The sequence below is a fragment of the Balaenoptera ricei genome, chromosome X (assembly GCF_028023285.1).
Source record: "Balaenoptera ricei isolate mBalRic1 chromosome X, mBalRic1.hap2, whole genome shotgun sequence".
Classification (NCBI taxonomy): Eukaryota; Metazoa; Chordata; class Mammalia; order Artiodactyla; family Balaenopteridae; genus Balaenoptera; species Balaenoptera ricei.
Window position 1 is genome coordinate 75,878,138 of NC_082660.1, and position 14,374 is coordinate 75,892,511.

Below are 14,374 nucleotides of genomic sequence, written 5' to 3' on the forward strand. Positions count from 1 at the left end.
CTATTTCTTCCTGGTTCAGTCTCGGCAGGTTGTGCATTTCTAAGAATCTGTCCATTTCTTCCAGGTTGTCCATTTTATTGGCATAGAGTTGCTTGTAGTAATCTCTCATGATCGTTTGTATTTCTGCAGTGTCAGTGGTTATTTCTCCTTTTTCATTTCTAATTCTATTGATCTGAGTCTTCTCCCTTTTTCTCTTGATGAGTCTGGCTAATGGTTTATCAATTTTGTTTATCTTCTCAAAGAACCAGCTTTTAGTTTCATTGATTTTTGCTATTGTTTCCTTCATTTCTTTTTCATTTATTTCTGACCTGATCTTTATAATTTCTTTCCTTCTGCTGGCTTTGGGGTTTTTTTGTTCTTCTTTCTCTAATTGCTTTAGGTGCAAGGTTAGGTTGTTTATTCGAGATGTTTCCTGTTTCTTGAGGTAGGCTTGTATTGCTATAAACTTCCCTCTTAGCACTGCTTTTGCTGCGTCCCATAGGTTTTGGGTCGTCGTATCTCCATTGTCATTTATTTCTAGGTATTTTTTGATTTCCCCTTTGATTTCTTCAGTAATCACTTCATTATTAAGTAATGTATTGTGTAGCCTCCATGTGTTTGTATTTTTTACAGATCTTTTCCTGTAATTGATATCTAGTCTCATAGCGTTGTGGTCGGAAAAGATACTTGATACGATTTCAATTTTCTTAAATTTACCAAGGTTTGATTTGTGACCCAAGATATGATCTATCCTGGAGAATGTTCCATGAGCACTTGAGAAAAATGTGTATTCTGTTGTTTTTGGGTGGAATGTCCTATAAATATCAATTAAGTCCATCTTGTTTAATGTATCATTTAAAGCTTGTGTTTCCTTATTTATTTTCATTTTGGATGATCTGTCCATTGGTGAAAGTGGGGTGTTAAAGTCCCCTACTATGATTGTGTTGCTGTCGATTTCCCCTTTTATGGCTGTTAGTACTTGCCTTATGTATTGAGGTGCTCCTATGTTGGGTGCATAAATATTTACAATTGTTATACCTTCCTCTTGGATCGATCCCTTGATCATTATATAGTGTCCTTCTTTGTCTCTTGTAATAGTCTTTATTTTAAAGTCTATTTTGTCTGATATGAGAATTGCTACTCCAGCTTTCTTTTGATTTCCATTTGCATGGAATATCTTTTTCCATCCCTTCACTTTCAGTCTGTATGTGTCTCTAGGTCTGAAGTGGGTCTCTTGTAGACAGCATATATATGGGTCTTGTTTTTGTATCCATTCAGCCAGCCTGTGTCTTTTGGTGGGAGCATTTAATCCATTTACATTCAAGGTAATTATCGATATGTATGTTCCTATTCCCATTTTCTTAGATGTTTTGGGTTTGTTATTGTAGGTGTTTTCCTTCTCTTGTGTTTCTTGCCTAGAGAAGTTCCTTTAGCATTTGTTGTAAAGCTGGTTTGGTAGTGCTGAACTCTCTCAGCTTTTGCTTGTCTGTAAAGGTTTTAATTTCTCCATCACATTTGAATGAGATCCTTGCTGGGTAGAGTAATCTTGGTTGTAGGTTCTTCTCCTTCATGACTTTAAGTATATCTTGCCACTCCCTTCTGGCTTGCAGAGTTTCTGCTGAAAGATCAGATGTTAACCTTATGGGGATTCCCTTGTGTGTTATTTGTTTTTTTTCCCTTGCTGCCTTTAATATGTTTTCCTTATATTTAATTTTTGACAGTTTGATTAATATGTGTCTTGGCGTGTTTCTCCTTGGGTTTATCCTGTATGGGACTCTCTGTGCTTCCAGGACTTGATTAACTATTTCCTTTCCCATATTAGGGAAGTTTTCAACTATAATCTCTTCAAATATTTTCTCAGTCCCTTTCTTTTTCTCTTCTTCTTCTGGGACCCCTATAATTCGAATGTTGGTGCGTTTAATGCTGTCCCAGAGGTCTCTGAGACTGTCCTCAGTTCTTTTCATTCTTTTTTCTTTATCCTGCTCTGCAGTAGTTATTTCCACCATTTTATCTTCCAGGTCACTTATCCTTTCTTCTGCCTCAGTTATTCTGCTATTGATCCCATCTAGAGTATTTTTAATTTCATTTATTGTGTTTTTCATCATTGCTTGATTCCTCTTTAGTTCTTCTACGTCCTTGTTAAATGCTTCTTGCATTTTGTCTATTCTATTTCCAAGATTTTGGATCATCCTTACTATCATTATTCTGAATTCTTTTTCAGGTAGACTACCTATTTCCTCTTCATTTGTTAAATCTAGTGTGTTTTGACCCTGCTCCTTCATCTGCTGTGTGTTTTTCTGTTGTCTCATTTTGCTTATCTTACTGTGTTTGGGGTCTCCTTATCACAGGTTGCAGGTTTGTAGTTCCCGTTGTTTTTGGTATCTGTCCCCAGTGGCTAAGGTTGGTTCAGTGGGTTGTGTAGGCTTCCTGGTGGAGGGAACTAGTGCCTGAGCTCTGGTGGATGAGGCTGGATCTTGTCTTTCTGGTGGGCACGTCCACGTCTGGTGGTGTATTTTGGGGTGTCTGTGGCCTTATTATGATTTTAGGCAGCCTCTCTGCTAATGGATGAGGCTGTGTTCCTGTCTTGCTAGTTGTTTGGCATAGGGTGTTCAGCACTGTAGCTTGCTGGTCATTGAGTGATGCTGGGTCTTGATGTTGAGATGGAGATCTCTGAGAGATTTTTGCCGTTTGGTATTACGTGGAGCTGGGAGGTCTCTTGTGGACCAGTGTCCTGAAGTTGGCTCTCCCACCTCCGAGGTACGGCCCTGATGCCTGGCTGAAGCACCAAGAGCCTTTCGTCCACACGGCTCAGAGTAAGAGGGAGAAAAAATAGAAAGAAAGAAAGGAAGGAAGGAAGGAAGGAAGGAAGGAGGAAGGAAGGAAGGAAGGAAGGAAGGAAAGAAAGAAAGAAAGAAAGGAAAGAAAGAAAGAAGCTATAATATAGTGAAGTAAAATAAAGCTATTGTAAAGCAAAGCTATACAGACAAAATCTCCCCCAGAAGCATATACATATACACTCACAAAAAAAAAGGAAAAGGGGAAAAATTAATATATCCTGCTCCCAAAGTCCACCTCCTGAATTTGGGATGATTTGTTGTCTATTCAGGTATTCAACAGATGCAGGTACATCAAGTTGTTTGTGGAGTTTTAATCCGCTTCTTCTGAGGCTGCTGGGACAGATTTCCCCTCCTCTTCTCTGTTCGCACAGCTCCTGGGGATCAGCTTTGGATTTGGACCCGCCTCTGCGTGTAGGTCGCCTGAGGGCGTCTGTTCCCCGCCCAGACAGGACGGGGTTAAAGGAGCAGCTGCTTCGGGGACTCTGGCTCACCCAAGCCGCGGGGAGGGAGGGGTACAGAGGAGGCGGGGCGAGCCTGCGGCGTCAGAGGCCGGCGTGACGTTGCAGCAGCCTGAGGCGCGCAGTGCGTTCTCCCGGGGGATGTTGTCCCTGGATCACGGGACCCTGGCAGTGGCGGGCTTCACGGGCTCCCGGGAGGGGCGGTGTGGAGAGTGACCTGTGCTCGCACACAGGCTTCTTGGAGGCGGCAGCAGCAGCCCCAGCGTCTCACGCCCGTCTCTGGGGTCCGCGCTGATCGCCGCGGCTCGCGCCAGTTTCTGGAGTTCGTTTAGGCGGCGCTCTGAATCCCCTCTCCTTGCGCGCCGCGAAACAAAGAGGCAAGAAAAAGTCTCTTGCCTCTTCGGCAGCTGCAGACTTTTTCCCGGTCTCCCTCCCAGCCAGCTGTGGTGCGCCAACCCCTTCAGGCTGTGTTCACGCCGCCAACCCCAGTCCTCTCCCTGCCGCCAACCCCAGTCCTCTCCCTGCGATCCGACCGAAGCCCGAGCCTCCGCTCCCAGCCCCGCCCGCCCCGGCGGGGGAGCAGACAAGCCTCTCGGGCTGGTGAGCGCTGTTCGGCGCCGAGCCTCTGTGCGGGAGTCTCTCCGTTTTTCCCTCTGCGCCCCTGTTGCTATGGGATCCGCGCTGTTAGCTGCGGCTCGCGCCCGTCTCTGAAGTTCGTTTAGGCGGCGCTCTGAATCCCCTCTCCTCGCGCACCAGGAAACAGGGAAGAAAAAGTCTCTTGCCTCTTCGGCAGCTGCAGACTTTTTCCCGGACTCCCTCCCGGCTAGCTGTGGTGCACTAACCCCTTCAGGCTGTGTTCACGCCGCTAACCCCAGTCCTCTCCCTGCGATCCGACCGAAGCCCGAGCCTCAGCTCCCAGCCCCGCCCGCCCCGGCGGCTGAGCAGACAAGCCTCTCGGGCTGGTGAGTGCTGGTCAGCGCCGAGCCTCCGTGCGGGAAGTGCGGGAATCTCTCCGCTTTGCCCTCCGCACCTCTGTGGCTGCGCTCTCCTCCGTGGCTCCGAAGCTTCCCCCCTCTGCCACCCGCAGTCTCTGCCCGCGAAGGGGCTCCTAGTGCGTGGAAATCTTTCCTCCTTCACAGCTCCCTCCCACTGGTGCAGGTGCCGTCCCTATTCTTTTGTCTCTGTTATTTCTTTTTTCTTTTGCCCTACCCAAGTACGGGGAGAGTTTCTTGCCTTTTGGGAGGTCTGACGTTTTCTGCCAGCGTTCAGTGGGTGTTCTATAGGAGCAGTTCCACGTGTAGATGTATTTCTACTGTATCTGTGGGAAGGAAGGTGATCTCCGCGTCTTACTCTTCCGCCATCTTCTCTCCTCCCCCCAGCTTCTTTCTTTTGTATGTGAATATCCAGTTGTCCATGTACTGTTTGTTGAAAATACTATTCTTTCTCCATTGAATTTTCTTTGTTACCTTGTTGAAAATCAGTTGACCATAAATGCATGGGTTCATTTCTAGACTCAAAATTCTATTCCATTTATCTATATATCTATCTTTATAACAATACCATACTATTATTTTGTAAAAAGTTTTGAAATTGAGGAGTATGTGTCCTCCAATTTTGTTCTTCTTTTTCGAGATTGTTTTGGCTATTCTGTTTCCCTTTCACATCTGTATGAATTTTAGCATCAAATTTTCATTTTATGGGGAAATAAAAGGCAAGCAGGATTTTCATAGTGCTTCCTTCAAATCCGTGGATCAATTTGGGAAATATTGCCATTCTAATAATATTTAGCCTTCTAATCCAAGAACATGGGATGTCTGTGATGTCTTTCCATTTATTTACATCTTCTCTCTTTCTTTCAACATTTTTGTAGTTTTCAGTGTACAAGTCTTACACTTCTTTGTTGAATGTATTCCTAAGTATTGTATTTTTCGATGCTATTTTAGATGGAATTGCTTTCTTAATTTCATTTTCAGATCACTTATTGCTAGTGTATAAAAATACAATTGATTTTTGTATATTGATCTTTTACCCTGCAACCTTACAGAATGTGTTTATTTGTTGTAGTAGGGGTTATGGGGGTTCCTTAGGATTTTCTATATACAAGGTCATGTCATCTGTGAATAGACATAGTTTTATTTATTCCTTTCCAATTTAGTGTCTTCTATTTCTTTTTCTTTTCTGAATGCACTGACTAGAACCTCCAGTAAAATGTTGAATAGAAGTGGTGAGAGTGGCATTTTGTATGTTTCTGATGTAAAGGAGAAAACATTCATTCTGTTACTAGTAAGTATGACTTAGCTGTGGGAGTTTTGTGTTAAGAGAACATATTCTGTATATTAGTCCTTTGAAATTTCCTAAGACTTTCAGTTCCTGAAATGGACCAGGGTGCAGTCAGTTTTTTATACATTTCCATTTGTGCTTGAAAATATTATGTATTTTGCAGTTGTTCAATGCACTGTGCTATATATGTCCGTGAGATCAAGCTTGTTGATTATATTTTTCTGTACCAGGAGTCAATAGAGTTTTTTCTTAAAAAGCCCTATAGTAAATATTTTAAACATATGCAACTCTGTCACATCATCTCAACTGCTGTTGTAGCACAAAAGCAGCCGTAGACAATACGTTAATGAATGAGTATAGCTGGTGACCCAGTAAAACTTGATTTACATAAACTGGTGACAAGTCCATGGGCTATAGTTTGCCCACTTCTGCTCATTACTATTAGTTTTTATTTTTGATCAACCATCATGGAGAATAAGTTAAACTTCCTCTATGATGGCGAATTTGTCTATTTCCCCTTGTTTCATGTATTTTGAGAATATATTAATAGATGCATACAAGTTTAAGAGTGTACTCTCCCTCATTATTTAAACTTTTTGTCTTAATATAGGCACTTGATCTCTAGTAATGATTTTTGTCTCAAAGTCTGTTTTGTCTAATATTAATATAGCTTATAGTAGCTTTCTTTTGGTGGCTATTTGCCCAATATGTGTTTTTTATTCCTTTTTTTTCCCTAACCTTTCTAAATAGTTGTTTTAACAATGTCTTATAAACAACATGTTGGCTGTATTTTGTAAATGCAATCTCGTCATCTTTGGCTTTCAGCTAGATCATTTTATCCATTTGCATTTATTATAATTTTTGATATCTTTGGAATCATTTCTACCAAGTTTTTGTGGTTTTTGTTTTTCTTACCTCTTCTGTTCTTTTATTTCCTTTCTTTGCTTTATTTTTTCTCTTTTTTTTTTTCTATAACAGAGTTTGTTAATTCTGCCTTCTTTTTATTTTCTTTTATTGGTCACCCTAGAAATTTTAACCTGCATTTATTTCAAGTCTCATCAGTATATTTACCCTCTGTCCAAACCATATTAAGAACCGAGAACATTTTAATTTCTGACATCCCTTCCTAACTTATACTATATTGATACTCAGGGATGTAGTTCTATTTTTAAACACATGCATAAAAATTATTATGTTATATATTCATTGTTTTAGTTTTACCCACATATTTACCACTTTCTTTGCTAATCATTCCTTCTTCCATCACAGACCTTCTCAATGGGAATATTTTTCTTCTGCCTTAAGTACATGTTTTAAAATTTCCCACTGAGGGTCATTTGGTTACACACTATCTTGGGTTTTGTCTGTCTGTGTCCTTACTTCTCCCCTCATTTTTGAAACAAAGATATTCTATTGAGTATATAATTCTCAGTTGAGTTACATTTTTTAGCGCATTGAAGATATTATATTGTGCCTTCCAGTGTTGTTTTTGAAAAGTCAAAGTTTATCTAATTTTTATTCCTTTGAAAGTAATCTGTCTTTTCTCTCTGGCTTTTTTTTTTTTTTTTTAATATCCCCTCTTTGTCCTTGGTGTTATAGAGTTTTACTATGACTTGTCTAATTGTGGATTACTTTTTATTTATCCTGTTTGGGATATGTTAGATTTCTGAACCTGTCAAGTGTTCATAAGTTCTGGAAAAATCTTGACTATTCTCTTCAAATATTACTTCTGCCCCATCTTTCTCCTTTCCTCTGGAACTCTGATTAGACATATATTAATATTTCTCACTCTATTATACGTATCTCTTTCATATTTTTTTTCATTTCTTTGCATAAAAATTTCTTTAGGTCTACTAATTCACAAAATCTCTCAGCAACTGTAAACTGTATCCAATCTATCAAAACTTATCAATTGAGTTCTTTATTTGTTTTAATTTCCAGTTCTAGAAGTTCTCTTTCTCTTTATTTTCATTAGCTTTGGTAATTTTTGTAGTCTCTTGCTCTTAACTCAAATTTCCCCTTTTATTTCTCTAAAAAATAAAAATATATGTATTTGATACCATATGTTCTATTATATACATTTTTTGTGGCTCTGACTCTGCTCTTTGTTGTTCCTGCTAGCTCTTGTCCAGATGCTTCCTTGTGTTTTCTGATTTTGCTTCTTTGTGTTTTTTAATTTTTTGAAATTGTGGTCTCATATTTCTTGGGCCTTTATCTGTTGTAAATCTTTGAAGTCTGGGCAGCTTCCTCCAGAGAGGAGCTGTTCATTTGCTTCTGCCAAGCATCTGTGGGGGATACCAGCCTGGGAGCACCTTAAATGTATACTTAATTTGAGATTTCTTAGATTATCAAGATAGTTTTATGCTGCACATTATGAGTTCTCACTTGTGATTGCCAATTCTTAGGAAATATTTCTTTCCTCTCTACTCAGTGCCCAATCTTTGAGACAATCAGTTTTCCTAACAGTTCCTTGGAGTGAACTGTTTATTTCTAGTTCAACCTTAAATTGAGGATGCAGCACCTTGAGATGCCAATTTTATAGGCTCTCCAGTAAGATTGCCCACCTCAAGCTCATTCTGGGTTTTGTTTCCTGATCCCATACTCCATGAACCATCTGTTTTACAGCAAATGACATCAAGGTAAAAGCTGGTTTAGAATATATTTTATCAGCATTTTTAGTTGTTTTCAGTAGGAATGTTGATGAGGATTCTTATTCTGCCATACTGCTGGAAAAGGAAGTTCAGCTATTTTATATTTTTGACATGAATTTTTTTCCTTCTAGCTCCCCATATATACTGCACCACCTCTCCAGTCTAAATATGTTGATGAGCAGCCTGGTCATTTACAAATGGGCTTTGCGTCCATTCGCACTACAACTGCTCATTATATTGGCTGGTGCAAGGTAAGTGAATTCTGATAGTGGTTTCATATCAGAGGGTTCTCATTTTATTACATAACAATTGTTCCAGTTATTCATTGATGTGTAACAAACTACCCCAAAACTTAGTGGTTTAAAACAGCAACTGTTCTATCTCATGATTTTGTGAGTCAGAAATTTAATCAGACTTCAGACAGCTGATTCTTCTGTTGCATGTGGTGTTGACAGAGGCCACCCAGTGGTATTCATCCGGTGAATGGGCTGATTAAGAGGGTCCAAGACAGCTTCATTCTCTTCACTGGCACCTTGTCACAGATGGCTAGAAGGCTGGGCTCAGCTGGGAATGTTGACTGAAGCATCTACACCTGGCCTCAGGTAGTCAGATAACTTACATGGACAGTTCAGGGCTCCTAGAGAAAATGTTGCAAGAGGCCTTAGTCAGAATTTGCCAAGCTTCTTACCTGTCTTCAGGTGTCCAGGAAGGTTACTTCTACAGCATTCTGTTGTTAAATCAAGTCATTAAGGCCAACCCAGTTTTTATGGGAGGGGAATTAGATACCATCTCTCAATATGAGTAGCAGCAAAGAATTTGTGGCCATATTTAATCTACTCTACCACTACTGCATAGATTAAAGTAGTTCATCAAGCATTTATGTCACATGGCATGTACAAAACATTGCTTGACCTTTTATATGAAGTTCTGATATTACTTCTGCATTGTTACTTATTTGGCTGAGTAAAATATTCACTTGTTAGGTTTAGTTCATAAGACCATTTTGGCTATAGTCAGCTATTGGGCAAAATAGAATTCACCTTATTTTAATACTTAGCCTTCAATCAGCATTATCCAGCAGCAGAGGGGTGGAGTAAGCTAGTACAATACTGCTGTTTCATAATCATAGCATCAACATAGATGTGTGCTAACATCAACATCTCCAGTGTCAGTGTCATAATGATAATGGTGGTACCATTGTTTTCATCATTCTGACCTAATAACCACACAACATTTCCTCAAATCTAACCTATCCAATTGTGAACCCTTGTGCTTTTTTTGTTTCTAATCCATTCTTTTTAAAAAGAAAATTTTAACGGTCTTATGAAATATCAAATCTGTGAACTCTGGTCATTTCAGATATTTCAAACATCTGATGAATACATGGTGTTATTTTTTTTAAATTTGTGCCTGTCAAACAATTCTAATAGACTTTTATAATTCTAATAATACACTTTTAATAGTTTGACTAGTTGTACTACACACTATTAATAGTTTGGTCTCAGCAGGAAATAGCTTAACTAATTAGGGTCTGAGTCATGCCTCTGAGGCTGTATGCCAACAGCTGGATGATTCAGACTGAAGTCTCTTGACACCTAATTTTCCATAGTGTTCTCAAAGTTGTTTTCAGTGAGGTTAATTGTTCCTGTGAGATCTTTAAATTGCTATTGTTACTATCACCCAATTTAAGACTAAAAGGACTTTTTACTCTGTTAATATGCTGAAATGAATAGATTGAAGAAGGGCGCTTCCAAATGCATTTCATCTTCAATGTAAACATTTCCTCTCTAATGTTCTCCTTAAAATGTAATCTATTCTTTAAAAATTACCTCCGGCTCAAATTACGTTCTGCATTAAACTTAGAATCATGTAGGGCAAATTCAATTTCTATTCCTACTCCTTAGTGTTTCGAAATTTAGGTAGCAGTGACCTCCATTGGTAAAAGTGAGTTCCTAAACACAGCTAAGGAAAATTTCCCCAAAGTTTTCTTCCTCAACAGTTACATTATTCCCAATCAACTGATCAGTAAGCATTATAACTTTGAGGTGAAATTTTCTCAAGAGACAGTCCCCAAGGAGAAGTAGCTCAGTGGCGGTTAGGGTCTGTGTTGTTTTGTACAGCTTTAAACCATGATGAACAGGATGAACTTCTGCATGTGATCATCATGAAAGTATCTGTCTGAGATAAAGTTACTAATACCAAGGTATATCAATAGCAATAATTTAATTCTTTCCTATCTAATATAATCATTTCTATTGTCTTTGCTTTGAAAATCTCTTTTGTTGTTTTTATCCCATGGTTTCATAGCAGCTAGTTCAGAGATGGAGACCACATATTTAGACTGTGTTTTCTAGTTTTATCAATAGAGTACAGCATGACTATGGGCAATTACTATGGGTAAATTATTCCATGCCTTCATTTTTCTTCTGATGTACTTAAGATAGTACATATCAAAAAATATGCTTAACAATGTTTCTTGCATTAAAATAAATAGTTAGAAACAGGTAAAAAGAATCATTTGATTTAAAGCTTTAATCCCTTCAGTGGGCTAATATAATCTTGATTTGCAGATAATTTATGTTCCTGTTGAAAACAAGATGGACACTAGTCTGTGTAGGATGATTTCTATTCTAAGATAAATGTCTTATTTAGATTTATTTTTCTTATTCTAATGAACACTAAGAAAAAGGGAGAAGATGAAGCACTTTTCTTTAGGCTTTTTGTTGTTTTCTCCACAAATCGTTATTTTGTTGCTGCCACATCTTTATTAATCAGATGTTGCTTCTAAGCTGAAATATACCTCTCTTCATGCTTCTAAAAATTTCCATTCATTTTTCTACACTATCATAAAATAAGATGATAAATCTTTGTACTTCTGTAATAGCTTTTCTGTGAGCTGCTCTGATTATTTTATTGGCATTACTTTACCCATTTATATGAGGAATATAGCAAACAAGTATTATCCATGTTAAATAGAATGAAAAGCAAGAAGTGAAGAGAAGCTAAGTTCAACAAGTGTCCACATAGAGAAGAAACAGGAAAACTAGATTTAGATTTTGGTGCAATTTCATATAATCTCAAAGATGTGGGCTATTTGACCTAATTATCAACATCTTCAAAAATGCAGATGTCCTTTTTTCCCCCTTTTTACTTAGGGTGTTTATGTCTTCGTGAAATATGGGATAATGGATACAGTACAATTTGGAAAAGGTAGGTTGAGTGAACTGTCTATAATTAGAAATGTTCTATTGTCTTTTTAACTTGCAAGGTTTAAATGTGAGAAAAATAAACTTGGTATGTTACCATTATCATGTTTTACCAACTCAGAAGATACTCTATATAGCAGTTTATGATAATAATAACAAAGCAATAGTATCCATTATTTATTTAGCAATTATTATATGTTGAGGCATTATGATGAGCATCTAATTTTATTTTGTAGCAAATTTCTGGATGTTGGTATTATAATGACTCCCATTCTACAGATGAGGAAACTGGGGTTTAGAAGGGTTAAGTAGATTACCAAGGTGTAAGTGGCAACACCTGGACTCAAACTGGCTGTTTTAGGTACAAAACTCATATTGTATACTCATACAGCATAAATTAAACATATATCTCCATTGTTATTAATTAGTTTAAATAAGTACTATTTGCTGTTAAAATACGTAGTATTTTGCTGTTGGTTGCTAGGAAACACGATATCAATTAGTCACCCTAGAATATTTGAGCTAATGTTGGAAAACAACTGTATTTGATTTGTTAGTTTGATAATGGTGTTTGGCATCAGGTATAGCTCCCTAATATTTTTTTAGCCTAAGCCAGTTGTCAAAATAAATGTGTATTGGGGGACAGAAAGAACACCTAAAATTTTAAATGCCTCTGTGATGTTGATGACCTGTATGTATTATCATTATTTAATGTGTGTAAGAATTAATTCCAATTAATTCCAAATTATATTCCTCATCAACCTTGAGGAATATGATTAAATTCCATTAAATAAATAATTAATAATTAAATAAATAATTATGATAGAAGAGTGTGTTTTTTGGATTGCATGGAACCAGAAACCATTTAAATTTATAAAAAGCCAAGAAATTTGGACCTCTGCTCCCTTTCCATCTATTTTTTGTCTAGACTCACTTCTCATTCTGATCATTGGTTTTAACCAAGAGCAACGGCTTCTCTGAGTTTACTGGGGAGTAGTGGCAAGCAGAGTGATAGCTGCATGTTTCCCTAGACTGTTATTCAAAGTTTCCTGCTAAAGTATCTATTTCAATTCTTACTAGATCCTACCAATGTTTGAACAGATAAGGCCAGAAGCATTTCCATTATAAGAATATAATACATACACAATGAGGAATTTGCTTTATAGTAATCCATCTTAATCCATATAATGCTAGTGTACACTTTAGCATTATATTTCATTAAAGTATAATAATCGCCTGTATTAAGAAAACAAATACCATTAAATCAGCTGTGGAAGGAAGATTTTATTTTGTAACAAGTAACTATTAACAACTGGCATTTTAAGTTGCTGCTCAAATCATTATTTTGTGTAGTTCTTTTGAAGAATGTTTAAACCATCTGCTATTATCTTAGCAAATCTCTAACTTTTCTTCATCATACCTATATAGAATGCTCAATTATAGTAAGTTATTTATATTAATTTTTAAATGATTTCTTGAGATGCATATGTCTATTTGAAGAATCCACCTCGAGATTTTCTTCCGAAAATTGGAGTGATTACAGTTTCAGGATTGGCAGGCTTCATTTCAGCAAGAAAAGGTAGGGTTAAAAATATATATTCTCTCTTTTAATGCCATTATATTAATTTCTGAATTTATTTATATAAACAGTTTAAGCACAGTGTACAGTAAGTCCCCTATATATGAAACTTCAAGTTGCAAACTTTCAGAGATGCGAACGTGCATTCGCATGTCCAATCATGTAAGTTAGTTCACGTGTCTGGCATTGCTAAGAAGCACCAAGTGATTACGATGGAAATAATAGTGAAAATAATTGAGAGAGTGGAGTGAGGCGAAAAGATGGTAGACGTCACTCGTTCTTATAACATGAATCATTCAACCATCAACAAGATTCTAAAGAACAAGAACAAGAACAAGATCGTGGAACATGTGAAGTCTGCTGTGCCAGTGATGTGGACAATAATATCAAAGAAACGTGGAAAAGTGATGGAGGACATGGTGAAACTTCTCAGTGTGTGGATGCAGGATCAGCATCAGCATTAAGTCCCACTCAGCTTAATGCTGGTTCAAGGGGAAGGTAACAGCCTTTATAAAGACTTGAAGAAGAAACACAGCAAAGAATCAGAGGGCCCATCTTTTAATGCCAGCCATGGCTGGCTTCATCAGTTCAAGGCTAGAGCCAACATTTACAACGTAAAAGTAAGTAGCGAGGCCGTGAGTGCAGATATGGTAGCTGCCTGGGAATTTCCTAAAATGCTTCGGGAAATTATTGATGAAGACGTGTATTTACCCGAGCAGGTTTTTAATGTGGATCAGACAGGACTGTACTGGAAGAGGATGCCAGACCAAAGTTATATCAGCAAGGAAGAAAAGTTGATGCCAGGCTATAAAGCAGCAAAGGATAGGCTAACTCTGTTGTTTGGTGGCAGTGCCTCTGGCAGGATGAAGCTGAAGCCTCTCTTAGTTTATCATTCAGAGAACCCAAGAGCCCTTTAAAACAGCCAAGGGCTCTCTTCCTATTGTGTGGAAGAGTAACCCCAAAGCCTGGGTTACAGAGGCCATTTTCCAGGACTGCTTTTTCCACCACTTTATTCTGGAGGTAGGGAAATATTGCTTGGAGAAGGACGTCCCATTCAACATTCTTTTGCTGCTCGACAGTGCTCCAGGCCACCCTCCATTCATGGACGACTTTCATCCCAATGTCAAAGTAGTGCATCTGCCACCGAATACTACATTGCTCATCCAACCTATGGACCAGGGAGTTATAGCGACTTTCAAGAAATATTATTTACGTCACACTTTTCGTCAGGAAGTAAAGGCAAGTGACGAATCAGGAACAACCTTGCGACAATTTTGGGAGGACTATAACTTCTACAAAACCATAAAAAACATTGACTTTGCTTGGCGTGAGGTTACGGCCATCACCATGAATGGGGTTTGGAAGAACCTTTGCCCGCAGTTTG

At 38.2% G+C, this 14,374-nt stretch overlaps 1 protein-coding gene across 1 annotated transcript in view; it reads left to right on the top strand.

The window, feature by feature from the left end:
• APOOL (apolipoprotein O like) overlaps positions 1-14,374 on the top strand; it is a 99,675-nt gene that overhangs the window by 55,217 nt on the left and 30,084 nt on the right. Inside the window, exons 3-5 of the mRNA XM_059910322.1 lie at positions 8,337-8,456; positions 11,361-11,415; positions 12,892-12,990. Of these exons, the coding sequence (XP_059766305.1) occupies positions 8,337-8,456; positions 11,361-11,415; positions 12,892-12,990 (274 nt within the window). The remainder of the gene's footprint in view (positions 1-8,336; positions 8,457-11,360; positions 11,416-12,891; positions 12,991-14,374) is intronic.